This window comes from Pangasianodon hypophthalmus, chromosome 25, assembly GCF_027358585.1.
Source record: "Pangasianodon hypophthalmus isolate fPanHyp1 chromosome 25, fPanHyp1.pri, whole genome shotgun sequence".
Taxonomy (NCBI): domain Eukaryota; kingdom Metazoa; phylum Chordata; class Actinopteri; order Siluriformes; family Pangasiidae; genus Pangasianodon; species Pangasianodon hypophthalmus.
The window spans coordinates 9,508,570-9,529,546 of NC_069734.1; the positions used below are offsets into that span (position 1 = coordinate 9,508,570).

At 37.6% G+C, this 20,977-nt stretch overlaps 2 protein-coding genes across 7 annotated transcripts; one reads left to right on the forward strand and one right to left on the reverse strand.

The window, feature by feature from the left end:
• Nucleotides 1-67: 67 nt before the first annotated feature.
• Nucleotides 68-4,141, forward strand: LOC113540969 (proline-rich protein 5-like). 5 transcript variants are annotated; one of them, XM_026937688.3, is made up of 9 exons: nucleotides 68-533; nucleotides 1,192-1,302; nucleotides 1,420-1,500; nucleotides 1,664-1,712; nucleotides 2,237-2,294; nucleotides 2,588-2,679; nucleotides 2,816-2,956; nucleotides 3,051-3,150; nucleotides 3,474-4,141. In XM_026937688.3, exons 2-9 carry the CDS (start codon nucleotides 1,205-1,207, stop codon nucleotides 3,788-3,790), a joined length of 936 nt encoding a protein of 311 aa, XP_026793489.1. In that variant the 5' UTR covers nucleotides 68-533; nucleotides 1,192-1,204; the 3' UTR covers nucleotides 3,791-4,141. The 5 variants fall into 5 exon arrangements, with proteins under 5 accessions (XP_026793489.1, XP_026793488.1, XP_026793487.1 ...); XM_026937687.3 differs by having other exon boundaries at nucleotides 69-533; nucleotides 1,170-1,302; XM_026937686.3 differs by having other exon boundaries at nucleotides 70-533; nucleotides 856-1,302.
• Nucleotides 3,855-13,394, reverse strand: traf6 (TNF receptor-associated factor 6). Of its 2 annotated transcripts, none has more exons than XM_026937676.3 (7): nucleotides 13,143-13,394; nucleotides 10,248-10,534; nucleotides 9,295-9,445; nucleotides 8,986-9,144; nucleotides 6,092-6,163; nucleotides 5,918-5,995; nucleotides 3,855-5,730 (listed from the first exon to the last, which is right to left on the reverse strand). In XM_026937676.3, the coding sequence occupies exons 2-7, from the start codon at nucleotides 10,532-10,534 to the stop codon at nucleotides 4,855-4,857; spliced, it is 1,623 nt and encodes a 540-aa protein (XP_026793477.1). In that variant the 5' UTR covers nucleotides 13,143-13,394; the 3' UTR covers nucleotides 3,855-4,854. The 2 variants fall into 2 exon arrangements, with proteins under 2 accessions (XP_026793477.1, XP_053085462.1); XM_053229487.1 differs by lacking the exon at nucleotides 13,143-13,394 and adding an exon at nucleotides 11,242-13,106.
• Between the last annotated feature and the right edge of the window lie 7,583 nt (nucleotides 13,395-20,977).

Below are 20,977 nucleotides of genomic sequence, written 5' to 3' on the forward strand. Positions count from 1 at the left end.
TTTATTTGTTGAAAAACCTTTTTCCATTCTGATGTCATTTTTTATGAAGTACAACAATTCTGCGGCTAAAACGACTCGTTTTGGTCCAGCGCCTAACTTACACTTCCTCTACCCAACTTCCTTGTTTTAAGCAATGAAGTAAATGCTGTGTGTGAATCACATGAATTATATTTATTAAGTTATCTTTTGCTGCTCACTGCCAAAGAGGCTTTGAAAGTGAAGAGTTCTTTACTGTTTGTAGGATATTCATCCAAGCCTTCATGCACTGATTATTCATTATCGGAATGACCAATACAATACAGTGTTCTCTCAGTTAATGAATCAGTAACCTAGGGAAGTAACAAAAAACAGACTTCAGCAGTTTGCTCACAGCACTGCTGGAGAAAGTCACCAACTGAACAATTACTCTCTATGGCATACGAAATTGCTCATTAATTCTGAATGTAAAACTTTGAACAAAGATTGTACTACAGAAAGTAAGGAATAATATCTGAATACAACATTCACCTGCGACCACCTGTAAAGTAACTTGGGTATGTAGTCTATTTATCATAATTCAATCAGCACTGCTAAAGCTTCCTCTGCATTGTAGATAAGATTACTAAGCTCTTATAGGTAAAATTTGGGTAAAATACAATATATTTGTACGTCTTCAGAAGGAAGGTGAAATAAATTGGAAGTTGGAATGATCACTGAACTGTAAATAGTTAGCATGTTAACTAGGCTTAGCTATAAATAGAATGGTTCATATTTTTAATTATTTATAGAAATTAGTCATATTTTCATAACGATTTAGTTCCTTCTTTGTCGTCATTGTTGAAACTTACATGTTTCTATTCTCTGTGTTTCTATTAGCATATCACCTTGAGATGTAGTCTATGTCCCTGTCACGCAGCTGAAACACCCTCAGGGCTGAGTGGTGTGTTTTGCTTAGTTAATAAGTAGACATATGTATAAACACTACACAGTATTGGTAACAGGAAGTTACTACACCACAGGAAGTGCAGCCTTCCCACCTGGTCACTTTCACAAGCTCTAAAAATCAATCACCTGAAAAGTCCCAACAGCTCTACATGCTTTGAGATGAATCAGATGAAGATGAATATGCCACTGTTCTACATGTAACGGATATGCCGAATTTTCAGCTTATTAAATGCCACTTTGTGTAGGATCTTTGTTTGTGTGTTGAAGCAAAGCAAGGAAGATGAGCTTGAGTCAGCAGCGAGTTCCTGGCTCGAGCACCGTGACTCTTCCAGCATTACCTCAGGCACAGTCTAACTCCAGTGTCAATGATATGAACAGGTAGAGCTCACACATTACCCCTAAAACTAAATGGGATCACTAGACATGCAAATGTGTTTGTCGGTTTTTCCTTTTATTAACGTTTATTAGATAAACCTCATGCACAATTTGTGTTAGTATCTATTCTGCAGTCATTAAGGTGTTTCGAGGTGAAGGACTGCAAATGAATGAACTCTACTTCTTAAATCAGAGCATCAGGTACATATATAAACGAGCCATGCATAAGCATTAGACGATATGCAACAATGTAATAAGTATGGATTAATATTTATGTTAAGTAATATTTTATATTTGGTAAAGTTTATATATGAGCAGAACGAAAGCAGCTTATCTCAGATGCTTTTCCGCTTCATCTTGACAGGTGGCTTTTAAAAACAGAAATGGGGTCATTCATTGAAGAGTATTTCCAGGTACTCAACACGATCTGCTCCAACATTTACACAATAACAGATTGTGTTGTTTTTATTGTGTTTTGATTACAAAACTGCATTTTCACAAGTATAAATGCACTTACATCACCTAAAAACAATAGATCTCAGTAGATCTTTTGCTGCATATTTAAAAATGGGATCTATGATGTTAAAGTTCATGTTATATTTGGCAAAGCTTTCACATTCTAGTAGCCTCAGTAAAATATCTGTTCAGATAAACTGCCCCTTTGGCTCTAACAGGAAGTAGAAGAAAAAAACTAATGATGTATCACCAACATCCAACAAATCAGAACAAGGAGACTTTTCTTTTTTGTCTGATACTTGTTGTTGACTCATTCTTGCACTGTCATCCAGGAATACGAGCTATGTTTTTTGCCAATCTGGCTTCAGAGGGTACCCTAAATGGAAGGGCTGTATTTGTTTTCAGTTTAGCTTCAACTAACTTCAATAAAGTCACTGAGATTACCTTTAATATAATGATGCCTTTCTTTTTTCACTGGTAGAATCAACTTCTGAATAAAGGTCTTAGGTCTATTTTGGAAGAGGTTCAACTATATGAAGGTAAGAAACAAATGCTGATGACAGATTTGTACTGTACATGACAGCACAGTACAACATATGGGCTACTACACACACAAATAAATAAATGAAATGTATATATATACACACACATATATATATATATATATATATATATATATATATATATATACACACACACATATATATATATATATATATATATATATATATATATATATATATATATATATATATATATATATATATATATATATATATATATATATATATATACATACACATATACACATACACACTTCATTTGTTCCCAGGGGAAGATCAGCTCTTTTTCTTGGCTGATGTATGGATTAGATTTTTCTCAGAAATCCTGCCCACACTGCAGGCCATTTTTTATCCACTACAGGTATATCAACATCCAGTATATCACAAATCACATGAATTACCCCACACGAGAACTTGGGCCATAACACGGTCAGAAGCGTAACAACACTGAAATTATTGTCCTACTACCCTTCCTTGTATCGTTTGCTCAACCCCAGGGTCATGAGTTCACAGTAAGGCAAATGGCCCTGCTAGCCTTCAGGGATCTCGTCCTGATGAGGCTTCCACTGGAGGAGCTGCTCCACACCAACCTTTCTCTGCTCCCCACATCCATTAGACAGATGCTGTTAGTCCTGCAGGTAAGTGTCTTTTCCACACACAGTCACACTAACACACATACCAGCTTTATCAAGTGTTCTTGTACTTCTACTTTGTGTTACTGTTTATGTCCAGGGAGTCCATGAGCCCAGAGGCCCCTCAATGGAATATTTTCGCCTTGAGAAAATGCTGGAAATGGTGGTTTCTCCCTATCTGTGGAACTGCAAACACAAAAGTAACACAAGTTCCTTACATATTCATGTCTACATATTAGTGATCAGGATCAGGTATTCTCAGAATGTTTTCAAAGCTAGGAACCATTTCCAACTTTAATCTTAATCTTCTTAAACGGTTTATAAAAAAAAAAAAAAAAAAAAAAAAAAAAAAACCTCACCAAACCGTACCATGCCACACCAAACAGCTTCAAGACGTAGATACATAGACATAAGACATAAATACCTGGTATGATTGTCAGCATTTTTACATTTTACATTTTTACATTTTACATTTTTAACCTTACTAACATGTTATTGTGCCCCTGCTCTCTCACTCCGCCAGGCTATGAAGAAGAAATCAGAGAACGTAAACACCTGATTCAACCTGAGATAAGGATCACACAGCATATTTCAGAGGTCTCTCTATTGACTCCTTTATTGGAGCAGGAGGGAGAGGGGCACATGGAGAGAGGAAACAGCCTGCGGCGTCACTCTGTATCTGATGGCAGATCTGTCATCACTGACATGCAGCTTCTCACTGTTACTAGTAGGATGCATTCTGGGTCAGAGGAGGCATGTGGGACTAATGATGAAATGAGGAAAAAGGATAAGAGGGATCGCTCTCAAGTCAGTCCCACATTTGAAAGCCAAAGTTGTTGAGACTGCTGGATGTACTTACTTTCAAACTAAAACCTTAACCATTCTGGAAAAGATGAATAAGGAGTGAGATGGATCTTGCAAATTTATTTTTCATATATTAAAAATGTATGGTATACTAGCCACACAAAAATTAAAAGTATCAAAAATCAATCAAAAGAATATTATAATCGGGAAAGTCATTAAGATGAATTTTAGGCCATGTCTTAGGTCATTGTTGTCAGCATTTTTATATATATGTTGGTACATATACAGTAGGTTGGTTCTTGAAGCTAGATATAATCTCATGTTCAACATGTGACATAAAACCATATTAATTACAAATACCATAAAATACAAATAAGTACAAACAGATATACTTGACATGGTTTATTCTGTGCGTTCCTTAATGATTAATAGCTCTGTTGGTCTGCTGCTCAGCCAAAGACTCTATTTTTAGAGCTGTGACTTCACACACTACCTTCTGGATAATGCTCGTCTAAGAAAACGTTACTCTGTTATTTGTCAAGTGAAATTAGCTGTAATTTTTGTCATTTCTTTCTATTAGTGGTATGTGTGATAGTGAACTTATGGCAGCACATTCATTACGAATTATAGAGGGGGCTGTTGAAACTGTTTTATTTTCTCCAGTGCAATCAGGGTAGAAGTATTAGTTTTTTAGAAGTATTAGTTTTGCTACACACCACCATATCCTGTAGGAGGATGTCATTAATTCACAAAATGCTATTCGATTATTAAGAAAATTATACTTTAAAAAAAAAAAAAAAACAGGAAGCAGGTATTCGGTTTCACAGCGCACCACCTAGAGCTGCTCTTAATACTTCTGGTTTCTCTCAGTGGTCGAATCTATGATGCCCTTGTTTAATCATTAATTGGGAGCAGTTCTCAATTTCTAAAGCAATGCACTGTGTTGTTTGTGGTACTTTACATAGTTCTTTTAGCTCACTGCTTCAAAATCATACACAAATGTAATGTAAAAATCATCTTTTAAAACAAAAGGAAGCTTTGTACTAGCAAGGTGTGTCTCTGAGAACATGTAGGGCAACAGCAACGTGATTAAGACATGCTCAGAGAGATGGTTCGGGTCCTCGAGGTTGCACGCCCTCTCTCCTGAGGCTGGTGTCGCAGCGAGGCATGACCTCACAGCGCACCAGCAGCACGTCGTCCTTGACAAATCCTCGCTGGCGCAGCGCCTGCAGCTGCATGAAGGTGACATAGCCAAAGCCTTTGGGATTACGCTGCACTGTGGGCCTTTGGAAGGCCTGCAGGTCTGGTTTGGTCTCCATTATCTCAATGTGGTGTTGGCCTTCAGCCTGGTCCAGCACAGCCAGCCGGATGGTGCCCTGCAGGGGCCATGGGAGCTGGCTGTCATACTCACCCTGCATTGTATGCACAAATAACGAGATGTAATTAGAGCAACGTGGCGCGCTTGGTGTCTGCAGGTGCAGTCGCAGGCACAGTTTATAGCCCGGTCTTCCCGTGTAGAATGGTGGGCTATGGAGCACAACTGGTTGTCCGGCTTCTTGTTGGTGCAGATGAGCTGAGAATCCCTCTATACGCCACACATAGACACCCTGGTACTGCTGAGCTTCCAGCTCATGCATTTTCTCTTCCAGCAACGCCAGCTTCTTGCGTAGCTCCGTTATCTGCGTATGCTGTGTATCATTGCGAATGCTCAGCTCCCGTATTTGATGGTCCTGGCGCACAAGGCGGCCCTCAAGTTCCACAACAGTCTCGCGTAGCTGCTGCATGTCCTGGTTGCACTGGCATGGCTCTCCCACCCTGGAAGAGGCGCCATGCTCGGATGGAGGTGAACACGAAGGGCCACATTTTGGAGTGGGGGGAATGCCGTTCATAGTCTGGTTCCTCAGGAACTCGGCCATGTAGCGCATGTGCATCTGTGTAAACTCCTGCATGTGAAGGGCCAGGTCGTTCCTCGGCATCTAAGACAAAAGAACTCACTTATTTATTCCATTATAGCATGTAAAATGCATTCAGTGTCATGCAAGGACGAATCCTTTCATGAATCATTATGCTAATCTATTATATAACTATAAGTATATTAACTCACTCAATGTAAAATAAATTAACAAAGTGTGAAATTCTGTCATCATGGCAGCATGGCTTTACCTTTTCTTGACAACCAAACATGCTGAAAGTACAGGCAACAGGAGCTTTCAAGCAGTCTGTGGCACAGTGTGATGACAACTGAAACAAATATATCACTTCACTTAATAAGCAGATCATATTGAGCTACAGTAAACTCACAGGAAAGTATGCCCACATGCAAGATGCATTGCTCACCTGACCCCGAATGAAATCCATGTGACAGTACTCACACACTGTATTCACAAAGGGACACATCTGCTCATGAAACTGCAGAAAAGACATTACCACAACATTAACACAAATGGTAAAAATCAACATTTGATCTTACAGAAATCAGCAGTGAGACATCAGAGTCTTACACCTAGCTTAGACTCATAGTGTTTTACTCTATACCAAATGATTCTTGCTCTAAACATAAAGTCATTTAAACAAATAAATTAATTTTTTTATTTATTTTTTAAATTTAAATTTTTAATAATATAAATTGTTATAGTCATTTACATTGACTTTCCACTGTCTTTTTTTGTCAAATGCCTAATTATAAGGTTAGAGATGTCCTTAGTTAATTTCATAAATTATTAAATCAACATTTAGTTTGCCCAGAGATTTAAATTTGAATTGCATTTTAGTTTGGCATAATATTTCTATTAACCTGTATTTCTTTGCTGAGCATTAACTTCTTTATTTTACAGGATCAACATCCAAAAGTGAGACATTTTATTGCTGCAAATATAGCTGCAAGCAGCGATGATGGGCCCAAGCACTATGGTGCCACTGCCAGCATATGGTGGCTTCATATGATCACTTCTATGAAAACAATGCATAGTGAAGCAATTGCTGTAGACTAACTTGTTTTGGGGTGATCTGTTAGGTTAAGCCCAGGTCTAAGGCTTTACAACAGCTTCCATGTCCAAACATACAGCTCATATTTGGTGATATAATGCATGAAGAAGATACGAGATATATGTTGTTATCCTTATTAGCCATTAATTAATTGTAGTGATGTAATGCATAGTGGGGACATGCATTTAAGAGAGTGCAACATAGCCCCAGTGACCAAACATACAACATCAATTTGTTCTAAATCAGACAATGCACTGAGAGGATACGAGACTATTCCTGTTTCACTTTTTTTGTAATTAATTTAATCCTTTGCCATGGCCACATCGTTCAAGATATCAAAAATCCATTCGCAATTTTGTTTCTTCAGTGACTTGGCATTATGTTGACCACATCTGGTGAGAATTGCATGAATACCCTTGGAGAAGTATTTAAAAATTCAGAGCCTGCAATTTTAAAAAAAATATCCACATTAAATCTAAATTGACCTACTTCATTTTGGGAGAAGCTAATGACAGTCATTTTGAAATTTGTCCGGCTTGATGAGAACAACGTAAGTACCGAGTATGGTTTCTGTAGGTAAAACTGACCCCACCACTTTAGTCAAAGGGGGCGCTTTAGAGCCCTCCCCCAACACCCACTTCTTAGCTTTTGCCTACAACTAACTCTGACGTGCGTGAAATTCATGAGAGCCTCAGAAACACCCGAAAAGAGTATTAATGTTTGATGCATTACCATGGCAACACTATTTAAGATATTAAAAATCCTTTTACAATTTTTCAGCCATGTCTTGACATTATTCTGACCAAGTTTGAAGCAATTCGGGGAAATATAAGAGGATTATTGCAAATTCTGTTGTAAGTCACACACTTCCTGCTGCCAGTTAGAGCTCACAATAGCCACATCCATGTGTTCAGCCCCCATGACCAAACATACACCTCAAGTTTCATCTAAATCACTCAATGCACTCAGAAGATATGATACACTTCCTGTTTCCCTTTTTTCGCCATAAATTTATTGCCTCACCATGGCAAAACCATTCGAGATATCAAAAATCCCTTCGCAATTTAGCATCCTAAATGTCTTGGCATAATGCTGACCAAGTCTGGTGACAATCACATGAATCCCCTAGGAGGAGTATTTAGAAGTTCACCACATGCACTCTTCAAAAAATCCAAAATGGCTGACTTCCTGTTGGGCGGAGCTAACGACTGTCAGTGTGAAAGTTGTTCGGGTCGATGAGAACAATATGTGTACTGAGTTTTGTACGTATTCGTACAAGTATGAACAATATATGCACAAAGTTTATGTACCGTGTAAAAGGGGGTGCTGCAGAGCCCATATGCTACCCTTTGCCTGGGCCTAATGGCCGACAACTCTGACGTGTATGTCAAATTTCATGAGTTTTTGAGCATGTTAAGGGCCCCAAAACCCCCCGAAACCTTGAAAAACATATAATAATAATAATAATAATAATAATAATAATAATAATAATAATAATAATAATAATAATAATAGCTGATGGATGCTGAATACTAAAATAAGGGAAGTGGTAGCTCAGTGGTTAAGACGTTGGACTCCTGATCGGAAGGTTGAGAGTTCAAATCCCAGCACCACCAGGCTGCCACTGCTGGGCCCTTGAGCAAGGCCCTTAACCCTCAACTGCTCAGTTGTATAAATGAGATAATTGTAAGTCGCTCTGGATAAGGGCGTCTGCCAAATGCCATAAATGTAAATGTAAAATAAAATAAGTCATGATACATAAAGTCTAACTTTTCAGTGACTGAGTCTGTGGTACTGTGGTAAAGGGTACACAAGTGCCTGCCCCCAATCTCACTGTAACCTATCAGTCTGCAGTTCCAGCTAAAAAGCCTCCGTAATGACCGTATTTTGGAAAAATATGGCTCCATTTCAGGAAGTTTTCATGTTTCGTTGCTTGATACTGAACTTGAAATGATGTAAAACGTATCTGATGAAGCTGCAAAATAAATAATCAAGTGTTATGATTGATCATTGCTGTTGCTTGTGGGTAACTGCTGTTACTTGTGCCCATCCCTTATTAGAGGCAGACAGAAGAATGGTGCAGGCAGTGTAAAACTTCACCATGCTAAAAAGGGAGAGATTTGTGAATGCTGAATTTATAGGAAGTAAAGAGTTTCAAGAATGGTCTTTCTCATCCACTTCAGTCAACATTTTAGCTTTACCAGTTGGTTTTTAAGCTAAAGGAACAGTTCTTGAAGTCCTCTCACCTGTTTGTCAGCATAGATGATACTCTCTGCACAGTCAGGGCATGTGATCAGGCGCTGTAAACAGTCCTTGCTCATATGTTCCTCTACACTATTCTTCCATATAGGCTTCTGACACTGGGGGCAAGGTACTGTAGCAAATTCACAGAGCTTCAAGTGATTCTGGAGAGGAAATACACACCTTAATAAACATATGAAAGATCAAACCACTTTAGTGGTTTTTTCTTCCTCTAAGCCAAATTTTTCTGTGTTGTCAGGAATTAGCACATCAGCAGTTCTGGCAGAATGTTCACCATATTAACTGAAATTTACCTCCAAGTGTCTGAGCTCCATTTTCTCATTACAGCCAGCATTGCGGCAGCGCACAGTGAGAGACAGGATTTCCCTCTTGGCAAAGTTATCTGGAAAAAGCTGGTCCTCTGTCAGCACTTCATTGTCAACTGGACATTTCTGCCCCGTGTCCCTACCAGAAAGATGAATAAGTTATAGTTTTGCTCTTCTTTACTGATCCTGGAACTGGGACTGTCATGGAAATTTAAGATGTATATTACTTTATTTGACAAGATTCATAATACCAAAAAGGCACCCAAATCCCTTTAAAATTTGGATGTATATGTTTTCTTTTTTTTTAACTGAGCTAACACCAATAATGGTAGGTGGTCTGTCTGTTCTTGTCAACCGGTAGAGATTTTCAGATGATCAGACGATATTGCAGTTGATCAAAACTACAAAGACAGCAAATGCATTCAAATTAAAAGTAGTAATAAGCTTTTCAATTAGTTTTTTTGTACTTTTCAAGTACTCAAATAAAAGAACTATTCATTGATTATTTGATATTTAAATTAAAATTCTGAACCATACATGAATGAAAGTACAACTACTTGTGTCCTTCACTACTTACTTGCTGCAGAAAGGTTACATATATGACTTAGCAGATAAGCTATATGTGTACCAATAGAGTAGTCCAGGATGGGGGTTTCAGCTGTTTTAAAAAGACTCATTTATGCTTTTGGCATTAAATATAACATTAACTAAATTAAATAATAAATACCATTATATGAGATACCCTAAGATGACAGAAGACTGTAACTTGTTTGATATAAATTTAGGTCAGATGAGTTTTTCAGTAGCCAGTTTAGATTACATTTTAATGTATATCATTAAATATACCACTGCTGTCCAAAACCTAAAAAAAATAATAATATAAAATGTTGGTTTAAGGCTTCCTGTTCAATGTATAGAACAAGAAATGGCAAACAGCTCACCTGATTGATTTTTTAATACAGCCGTTGCAGAAGCGATGACCACATGGTGTCTGCACGGCTGACCTTAGACCCATCAGGCAGATGGGACACTCATACTTGCTCTCCAGTGGGGGGTCAAAGTCAACATCGTAGCCTTGCTGCTCTGCTTGGACGCTGGATGAAACACTAAGCGTGGATGGGTTTTCTGTAGGGCTTAGGTACGACTCCCTCTCCTTCTCCATATCAGCCATACATCTGGAGAATGGATACTCATCAGGATTGGATTTATGCATGTCACCACATGCCATCTATATAAACACAAACGGGAGAGGGATGAGAAGAGAAATATTACCAGTTAGTGATGTGCTGGTGCATTTCTGCATTACACATCAAACAACATTACTTTACATAAGTTTAAAAAAGAAGCAAAATGTTCTTTATAAATTACTGTTGTACTGAAAATTACATTCTTTCTTTATAAGTAAAATATTTTACACTACAGAATATTATATTGGCCTAGTCTCTCTAACATGCCACATTTTCCCAGAGACTACACAGTCAACATGTGCATCATTACACATGCACTCACAATTGTTATATGACACAGGTGCAATAAGATGACCGGGAAATGGAGAAACGGCTTCTATGAATAGTTCATCAACCGCATGTGAATTAGTGTTGAAACTTTAATATTTTTTTCAATAATGCCAATTAAATATGTTTATATTTTTATTTGAATAGGTAAATACTACATTGATTCTGTGAGATGCATATAAATACAGATGGCAGAGCCATGCAAGGAATTATATATAAGCTCCTTGAAAAGAAGAGCAGCAAGGATTTCTATTGTATTCTATCTATTTAACAAATTACTATCTATTCTATGTATTTTACAAATTAATCACTTAGATTGTCTATAGCCTAATTTTTAAGTAAGACACTGTTAATAATTTTAATAATACACTGGTTTTCAAAACAAACATTTAGTTAGGTAATTCAGTACAAAAAAATGTACCCAGTCAAGTTCCTCACTCCAGAGGCTCTAGTTCCTTTTGTCGGCTGCCGATAAGTGTAGGTTGGATTTTGTAACCCTCTCACTCTGGTCCCTAAATCATACTGCAGCACTACCTCCATTTCTCTGAGCAGTGAATGTGGCTGTACAACCTGCTACTTTTAAACACATCACATTCCTACCACTGTTGCCATATCTAACATTTGTAACTTTACCATTCATGATGCCTATGAGACACACAGAAGAACAAGGAATTGCTGATCAAAACAACGATCTCTTTTTCTTTGGTTCAGTGCTCCTTTTTTTTTCCTGCAACCCTCTCATTCAGTTCATAATGACAACTTGATAAATATTTCCTGGAAAATTCATTCTCAGAAATATTTTTCTAAGAAAGAACAACAACTGGAGGATTTGATGTTTTCGTTTCCTTTTGTTTTTGTCATATTTACAAGGATGTGCAAAAAGACTTTTGTACAAAGACTTAATAATAAATTGTTTCATCCCGACTTACACATTTTAAAACGGTTGATTAACACCATGATATTTTTAGGCTGAGTTGTCAGATCATGAAAATTTATCAAACTCTAACACCCCTGGTGCCAAATTTTTGCTGCTAGATCTGGTGACTTTTCAGACCCCTTTAGCTATTGTAATCAAAAAAGAGTCTAGCGACAAATCTAGCGACTTTTCAAGTGCACATCAGTGACTTAAACTCACAGCGGCAGATATCTGAGCAGGTTCACTTGACTCACCATCAGTATGTAATACCTGACTCTGTTGAGCTTGCGACCAATCCCTGATTACCAGTTTTTCCCAATGACCAATCCCTGATTACCAGTTTTTCCCAATGACCAATCCCTGATCACCACTGTTTCTGAATGACCAATCCCTGATTACTATTGTTATCCATGACTAATCCCTGATAACCACTGTTTCTCACTGACCAATCCCTGATTATCATTGTTCCCAATGACCAATCCCTGATCACCACTGTTTGTCCCACCCTCTGACTTTTATGACCACTCACAGTCATGGCTTCATTTTGTCTGCATTCTTGATAGAAAGTATAGTATTTTGTAAATGCATAAAACTTTAGTTTATAGTGCCATGACAAAAGATGACACTTTTTCTCTAAGAAACCATTTATAATCTATTATTTTCTATTTTGATAAAACTCTATTCTATTGTTTTCTATTCTAAGTGTAAACCTAATTTGTAATGTGATATGCCAGTGATCAGGAGGAATAAATTAACTACTTTTGCCAAAATTCTGGCATCATGGCAACCCTAATTGGAGCGACAACTACTAAATGAAACAACAACAACAACAACAATAATAATAATAATAATAATAAGATTAATAATAATGTTATGAAGTTATGTGTTAGTGGACCTCAGTCATGACTAGATAAAGCCAATACACACACATTTACACAAACATTTACACAAACACACACACACAAACCAGATGTTTCTTACTGTTACACAAACACATAACTGGGCGGGGCCGTGTGGGTGAAAGTTGTCTAAACCTTTGAAACGCTTGTTAGTTCGGCTTTCACATTTGCTAGCTAGCAACTTAAACGCATACAAAATAACACAGTATTCGTAGATACGGCGTTAAAGTTCTGTAAACATTTCTGACTAAAAGATAAAATAGGTATAAAGGAATAAAGGCTATGCTAAATCTTAACATAGCTAGATTTACTGTCGCTAGTCTAGCTAGCTAACTATCTAACTAGCCAGCTAATTTAGCTAACCCTACTAATTCGGCTCACGTTCAACTGTGAATTTTTTGCTAGCTATTTGCGTATATCTTCATATTTTGTTATCCATTCGATATTTCTTGTTACTTCTATAAAGAGTTGCCCTTATTTCCTTCTGGAAGTATTTTATTAACTTACCTTTGCTAGCAACGTCTAGGCTCGTGAAACACTACCTCTTCCTGAATCCAGACGTCACTCGAGCGAGTGCCGCGAGATTGGTGGAATCCCCCGTGTTCGTGAAAATCTCGTTAAAATGGGACGGACTTGAGCACTTTCCTTATGCTATTATTTCCTAGTCATGCTCTCGGAATCTCCCTACATTGCACTGACAACACTCATGAGCTGAGCTTGTCATGAAAGAAGGGAAAGACTAAAACTTGCAGTGCAGAAAACACCAGAAGAAACAATATAATACTCCCAGGTAGTCAATAGGCTAAATTGCACGTGTGGCGGCCTGGGAGAACCCTTAAGACCATCACATTCTGACATTTTCTACAATATATGGTTCTGAATACAACAGATTTACAAATTTTTATTATAAGTAATATAAGTTTACAATGGGAAATCAGTTATCATTTTGATTATCGGCATTATCCACATCAGCCTCTGTCTGATCACCTGAGGTAAAAGTCACTCAGAATTCACTTCACTCGACTGCATTTACATTTACATTTACTAGTGGGATGTGGCAGATGCAAGTGACAAGTGCTTTGAAGAACCTATCATTAAACACATCCCCATACTGGTTCACTAAGTTAGGGACTATGAGTACCATCTGTCTAAAAAAACCCTGCTGGAGGGAAGTACAGTATGAAAAACCCACAAGATGATGACGTTTTTAAATATCAAAGTGCTAATTTAAGTATTCGGTGAAGGGGTAGGTCTGTAGTCATCACTTGAAAACAGCTAGTGACTCAGCTGTTTGGAGAGCCAGGGGAAATTCATTCCACTACCTAGTTGCCAGGACGTCCTTCTACCCTGAGAGATCCATCCATTCTCTGGACTGATTATCATACACAGGGTTGCAGGGGAGCCTGGAGCCCCAGGGAACTTGGGGCACAAGGAAGGGGACACACTGGATGGGGTGCCAACCTATCACAGGGCACAACTGCATACACACACACTATGGACAATTTGGAAATGCCAGTCAGCCTGTCTTTGGACTGGGGAGGAAACCAGAATACCAGAGGAAACCCTCCAAGCACAGGGAGAACATGCAAGCTCCGTGCAAACAGGGCAGAGGTGGGATTTGAACCCCAAACCCCGGAGGTGTGAGGCAACCATGCTACCTACTAAGGCACCGTGCCCCCACCCTGAGAGATGTTGGGTGTGATTGAGCAGTCCTAAAAGATCAGAAGTGCAGGGCATGGTGTGATACTGTAGCTTTAAGGTAGGTGGCTGCTGGTCCGTTTTTGACTTTGTAGGCAATCACTGTTTTAAATCAAAGAATTTCCCTGACCCCTGAATCCATCTGATCATTATTCACTCTGAGTTTGGCGAGGAAATAATCACTGATTAATTCAATCAGTTCTGTTGACTATATTTCTTATTATTAAATTATTTTATTAGGTTTTTGAAACACTGAAACACTATGTCAGCTGTCATCTGTACAGTGTTCTTTTCTGTTTTGATGATGATGTGATAGCAATATCCGATGGGTTTTCCAGGACCACCACACATACACACAGTCCACTTTATTAGGAACACCTGTACATTGCAGTTATCTGATCAACCATTCATGTGGCAGCAGCACAATGCAAAAAAAAAAAAAAATCATGCAGATACAGGTTAAGAGCTTCGGTTAATGTTCACATCAAACATCAGCATGAACAAGAAGTGTGATCTCTGTGTCTTTAACCGTGACATGGTTGTTGGTGCCAGATGGGCTGGTTTGAGTATTTCAGAAACTGCTGATCTAAGATTTTCACCCAACAATCTCTAGAGTTTACACAGAATGGTACAAAAAACATTCTGTGAGCAGAGGGTGCAGGATGCAGTGGCTGTTACTATAGAAATGATATTGCATTGGTATGGGCGCAGTAGTATAAATCCGATGATGTGAAATACAGCTGGAACTACTGTCTAGACCATGCTGTTACAAAAACACCTTCTGACTAATCAGATTCAAGAATTCAACAGAACAGTTGAATTCTTGAATCAGAAGGTATGGATTAATTTTCTGTAATAGCATGGCTTTTGACAGTAGTTCTGGCTCTAACATAAATTATAGGTTTCTATTAATGTACTTATTCTAATATGTTATCGTTTCTGTATTAACAACTCATTCACAGGGACTTGTATGGAGTTAGGAGACATTTATGTAACATTTATGGAAGGATTTTGTAATAGTCAGCACTTTGTAATAGTCAGTAATGTTCCACCACAGGAGAGTCTCCAGGACAGTGAAGTTTGCGCTTTTTGGTTTCTTGGTAACAAGACAAGCTATGTGTTTTTTTTGTTTTGTTTTTTTTTTGTCTTATTAATTCAAGCGAGTGGAAACAGAGGCTAGTGAGGAAATGAACATTTATAGCTGTTATACTATAACTGATAATAGCAACTAACTTGTTTCTCAGTTGTTTCACAACATTAAATGTAACTACAACTGACTAAAAAGTGTGACATCATTCACTAAAAAAAATTGTAATTGTTGGCAAGATATGTAGGAATAACATACATCAGGCCATGCTGTTATAGGAAAATAATCCACTTAATGGGGTTTGTATTGTGCTTTATCACACCACCCTGACATGGTATTTTTTTTTTTTCTATAACAAAATGGCCTGTTGTATGTTTGTTCTTAAAATAATGCTTTATATTTTAATAAAAAATATTTATGCATAAATGTATATATTAATTTTTTTACTAATACTGCTGTTACTACTAAACCACATGAAGACAAAATCATTATAGAGAAATAGGGATTTTCAATGTTGATTTTTTTTTCATGCTCAGCTAGAAAAAGTTCCAAACTTCTTTGAACCCCTTTAGCTGTCTATTATATCCTCTGGTGAATTTTTGTCTGATGTCCAGGGTCTTTTCTTTTCTTGACTATCAGTTATTATGCAGAAAACAAGGATTAGAGTTCTTCTATGCTTTTGGCTCAACTCTGGCTTCACTTCACCATCACAGTAGCCAGACCTTCCTCTGTGCCTGAGGAAATCGGATGCAAGTGCAGAGTGCTTTTAATAGTTAAACAAAATACAGGAAAAGAAATTAAAACAAGGACTAGACTAAGGCAAGGCCAAGAAAACTCAACATAAAACCAAAAGAGACTCACAATGCAAATGCACCATAAAATGTAACAATACAACATAATGCTTGCCAACTAAGGAGGGAATACTCAGAACTTATAATAGTGTAACTAATTAAGGGAACACAAAACAGGTGTGCCCAAACAAGGAAGGAAGTGGGGCAGACAACAAAGGAAGAAATTCAAAAATTGTGAGTGAGGGTGCCCTCTGGTGGCCTTTTGGGGGGGGGATTGTCCATGGTGAACGTGACAGGTACAGCATATGGTATATAAGTCTCGAAAACTGGAGCCAAATCCAACCTTAAATTCATATTTTAGGTTTTCAAGGATGTGCAGCCACACAAAGACACCAAGTACTTTTCTCCACTGCTTAATAATGCTGCGTCTTTAATATACAACAAAAAGGTTATAAAGTGCAGGTTTATTTATCCAGTGTAATAGTTAATAAATGAATAGGTATCAGTTAATAGTTTATAGAAATTATTAATGGTTTAATCAGTGTATACATAGAGTATGTTTTGAAACATATCTCTTAATAGGTGATAATTAATAGTTTAATAGTTACTGGTTTAAAATGGATATAAAAAGTATGTTTGGAAATAGAGCTCTTTGCAATATTCTTAATTCTTTTTGTGGCTTATGTCTATTTTATTTTCTTAGACTACTTTTTGTTCAGATGATAGAGATTTGCTGCTCATTTAAGAATGAAAAATCTATGCATGGAGCACACTTTGCGTGTTCATTTAAAAAAAAGAAATGGAATTGAAGTCATACTGTGTATCCTGTGCTATGGTCTCAAATCTCTGAAACATAATAACTAAAGCTATATCTTTTACATGATATATCCACCACACAATGGCTCCACCTCCACACTGAACCAACTTTAAGCCATTATAGACAACCATTCCAGTTTCCTGCTTGTGGAACATAGAGGCTGTGTGTAAGCTCACGATCAGAGCCAAGACCTTGTAACTGATGTCAGCTCTTGGAGCTTTTCCTTGAGGCTTCTTTGTTTTTGCTTGTCATACCCCAGCCTTGCAATGGCAGTGGACCTCCTCTCTGGCCACAGTGTCAGAGTCTGGATAGGTGTGGTCACAGTGGGCCTCTATTCCACTTATGAATAGAGCATTTTATAAATAGCAAGATCAACAATTTGCACTAACAAGGCTGTTCATTGAGCACACTCACCATGCGGAGCCCACCCTCTTGCTCATACGTAAATGCTTTCAAATAAATATACACATCTACTTTTTTTTCCTTTAACGAACTTCCAGTGTCGTTTTGTGGCTAGAAAACCTGACATAAGATTGCACAAAGAGTAAACAGAAACAAAGCATGTCAGCAAGACTATGGCTATAAGACAGCTTAATGTGGTTTGGAAAGATGGTATTATGAATCCTTCAAATAAAGCCATCAATTAAATGCTGATGAAGCTCATATCACTTTTTTTTTCAGATGAAAACCCTTCCTACAGCTAATGCTAATGCTGTAACTTTTCAGACGTGTGACACATGTAGATAGAACTTGATTACAAACCATCACACCAAGTCAAGATGACACAACTTACATCACCTTAAAGACTTAAAGATGCTTTTTTTTTCATCTGAGGGGTTTCATCAGAACATCTAATAAGCACTACTGATGAATCACTTCATACGTGAGCAAGCACACTCAATGATATACCACATGTCCAGTCACCTTAAAGGAAAACTCCACCCTGAAACACATTAAATATGTTTATATTGAAATATTTGTTATGAGGTTAGAGGTTTTCATGACGACATCACAGAGGGACATTGCTAATGCAGTTATACAATGGCATTTTATAGGAACAGAAAATTCCACCATCTGAAATATAAGGGTCAGGTTTCACTATTAGCTTCTAAAAACAAAAGAGCAAGCGCATCTTTTCCAGTGACATTAAATATTATATTAATGAGAAATCTAATGTAGAAATAGTGGAGACAGAATAATAGATTCACAATGCAGCTAGGCAAAGCAGTTGCGTTGATTTATGGAGACTCAGCTTGGCTAGTTAACAATCTACGAGATGACAATCACAATGGTGTTGATGGCAGTGAAGCTTTGAAATCTTATGTGTTTGAGATGAGTATACAGATTAGGAGGTGAAAGAGCTGGACAGACTAAATGGCTAAAGAGCTGCTACTTTCTTTAGGTAGGTAGCGAGGACTAATTTAATTTAATTCAAGAACATACGTGTGTTAATTATAAATGCTAATATTGTATAGGCTACTAATATAAGTCATTCCGGGAGGAGTTTTCCTTTAATTCACTACTCTTAAACATTTTGAATGACCTGGATGGCTGAAAACCTTTATTGTAGCCTCAAACACAAGATCATCTTAATACATAGTTTTCTTTTCATGTCAGTAAGTTACGTACATCCATACAAGCAGTGAAAGAGTATTTAAAACTCTGACAGAAGAACCAACAGACTAAGCAGGAACTCTGCCAATCTATTACAGTTATCCATCAACCTCTGGCTTTAACGTACAAAAGCAGCTCTGTTTGCAGGCCCTCAGGAGCCCACCTTTCACATATGTTTTCTATTTAGTGAAGGGTGTTGCGCATATACCGCTGAGTCAGTCTGGTACAACAGGGCCATTATAAATGCTCTGCATCTCTCCATTCTCTCAGACCTTACCAGCATTTGAGTTACACTGATAGCAAAAGTGTGCTTATTTAGCATTGCCTCAAAATTCTTATCAGCAGCTGTAACTGGCTTTGCCTTTGTCTGGATTTAAAGCCTTCTTTGGGCAATACTTTTACTGCCAAGTCTGCTAGGCAGGGATGGAAAAAATCACGTAATCTTTAAGTGGATAAAACAACATAAGCGTTCTGTGTGTATCACAGAAAATGACCTCAAAGACCCAGTGATTTCCTACACACACCGGTGGTTGTAGACCATAGTTTCCTGTTTATTATAATTGGAATTTTATTATAAATGATCAAGCCTTATTCAATGGGTAAATCCCAAGTAAAGTGTAAGCAATTCCAAAAGCTCTGTTTTTATTGTAATTATGCATGTTTTTAAATATATATAGCATAGAATTTAATCTTGTTGACTTAACTAAAACTGTTTTCATCCCCCCTTCCCCTGGTCCTTAAGGAGAAGTTGGTGGGGCCCCATTATTGAGACTATGAGCCTTTCATACTCTCCTATCCACACCTTTATCCTCACCCCACCTTTATACCACTTATGGACAGTAAAATCACTTACAGCGATATTCAAATGTCTTCAAAAGTTTTTATTTTTCATCTTCGTTTTATTTAATCAATTATGAAAAATGAATACAATATGGCCAAAAGTATGTTAACACCTGACAGTCAAACCCATATATGCTTGTTGAACATCCTGTTACAGATTTATTCTCCCCTTTGCTGTTATAATAACCTTCAATCTTCTTCAATCTAGGCTTTCCACTAGATTTTGGAGTGTGGCTGTGTCTAGTGTAAAATGGATAGTTGGATAATAAGCATTAATTGGAGGAGAATTATTTGTGAGTTTTTGATACACAGAATAAAAATCAGACTAAATATTGGACATCGTCTTTTGGTTCCAAATGTATTTAGGGGTTAAAATGGCAGTCGGCATCTAATGTGCACACAATAACCACCAACCATTAATTCAAAGGTAAGATCATTGAGAATCCTGGTATCAATCAACCCCTTAGAACACTGTGAATTGCGACGGGTGGGCAAGCACGTGTGCAAGTATGTGAAAGATGCTAATTGCAAAGGACACAGTCTTTAATCAGCTGTTGAAGCAGCACGAGAAGAATGCCCGCTCTGTCCCTTAGCATAAGGATATAGTGTTCTGCTACTCTCTTCTCCAAACATTCACAGATTTTAGAAAACACATAGACCCTTACAGGAACCATGACTGGTTTGACTCTCTTGTAGGATGAGTGAACTGTGGAGAAATTCATCTAGCGCATATTTAGATTTGCCTATGACGCACCACCCTCAAATTCTGCAGAGAGAAATAGTTAGTGGTGGGAGAGTATGATTTAGTTATAGGAATTTCAGGAATCTGTGTTTGCATTGGCTAAGAAAAAGGCCCCCCAAAATAGAGGTCATATTGAGATATTATATTAATAGCTATAAATGCATAAATGCATCTGTAGTTCAGCAGTTACCAACAAATGCACATTTGTTTTTAGAGAGATGATTTTGAAAATTATTCATCACTACTACATATATTATTGGTTTATTGGATTTTCATGAAGAAGAACCAAATTTGCTTATAGTAGAAGGATTGTTAGAGACAAATCACCAAATGTTTGTAATATAAAAAAAAGATTTAAAAACAGCTTGTGCAGTTCCAACAGAGGTAACTGAAACAGAAAGTGGATTCATTGCCTTTTTTCCACAAAATGCACCATTCTTGTTCCATTTGAACTGGCTACTGCAATGTTAGTCAAGGTCTAACAGTACTGCTGTGTGTTTGACAGGTTAATGCACATACGTGCAGTGGGGTAAGTGGGCTTGTGTTCCATAAAGTCCTGTTGAGAAAGACTGGCTTCGCTCTCTCCTGCTCTGGGACTAGCATGGAACTGTAGTGACTCGTGAATTACAAATGCCCTGTTCAATTCCAGCAGGAAGTAAAATAAATATATACAGCTCTCTCTAAAAACCCCACATGAAGTTTTAACAGAAGGACCCTGTAAAAGAAATATCTTTTGATGGCAGGAGCCACTAG

Excerpts from the sequence above, each read along its gene's own strand:
- traf6 (XM_026937676.3), bottom strand. The coding sequence starts at position 10,534 with ATGGCATGTGGTGACATGCATAAATCCAATCCTGATGAGTATCCATTC. Across the intron at positions 5,996-6,091 it reads TGGATTTCATTCGGGGTCAG|TTGTCATCACACTGTGCCAC; the intron begins GTGAGCAATGCA and ends TATTTGTTTCAG. Across the intron at positions 5,731-5,917 it reads TGTTTGGTTGTCAAGAAAAG|ATGCCGAGGAACGACCTGGC; the intron begins GTAAAGCCATGC and ends CTTTTGTCTTAG.
- LOC113540969 (XM_026937688.3), top strand. The coding sequence starts at position 1,205 with ATGAGCTTGAGTCAGCAGCGAGTTCCTGGCTCGAGCACCGTGACTCTT. Across the intron at positions 1,303-1,419 it reads AGTGTCAATGATATGAACAG|TATCTATTCTGCAGTCATTA; the intron begins GTAGAGCTCACA and ends AATTTGTGTTAG. Across the intron at positions 1,713-2,236 it reads TCATTGAAGAGTATTTCCAG|AATCAACTTCTGAATAAAGG; the intron begins GTACTCAACACG and ends TTTCACTGGTAG.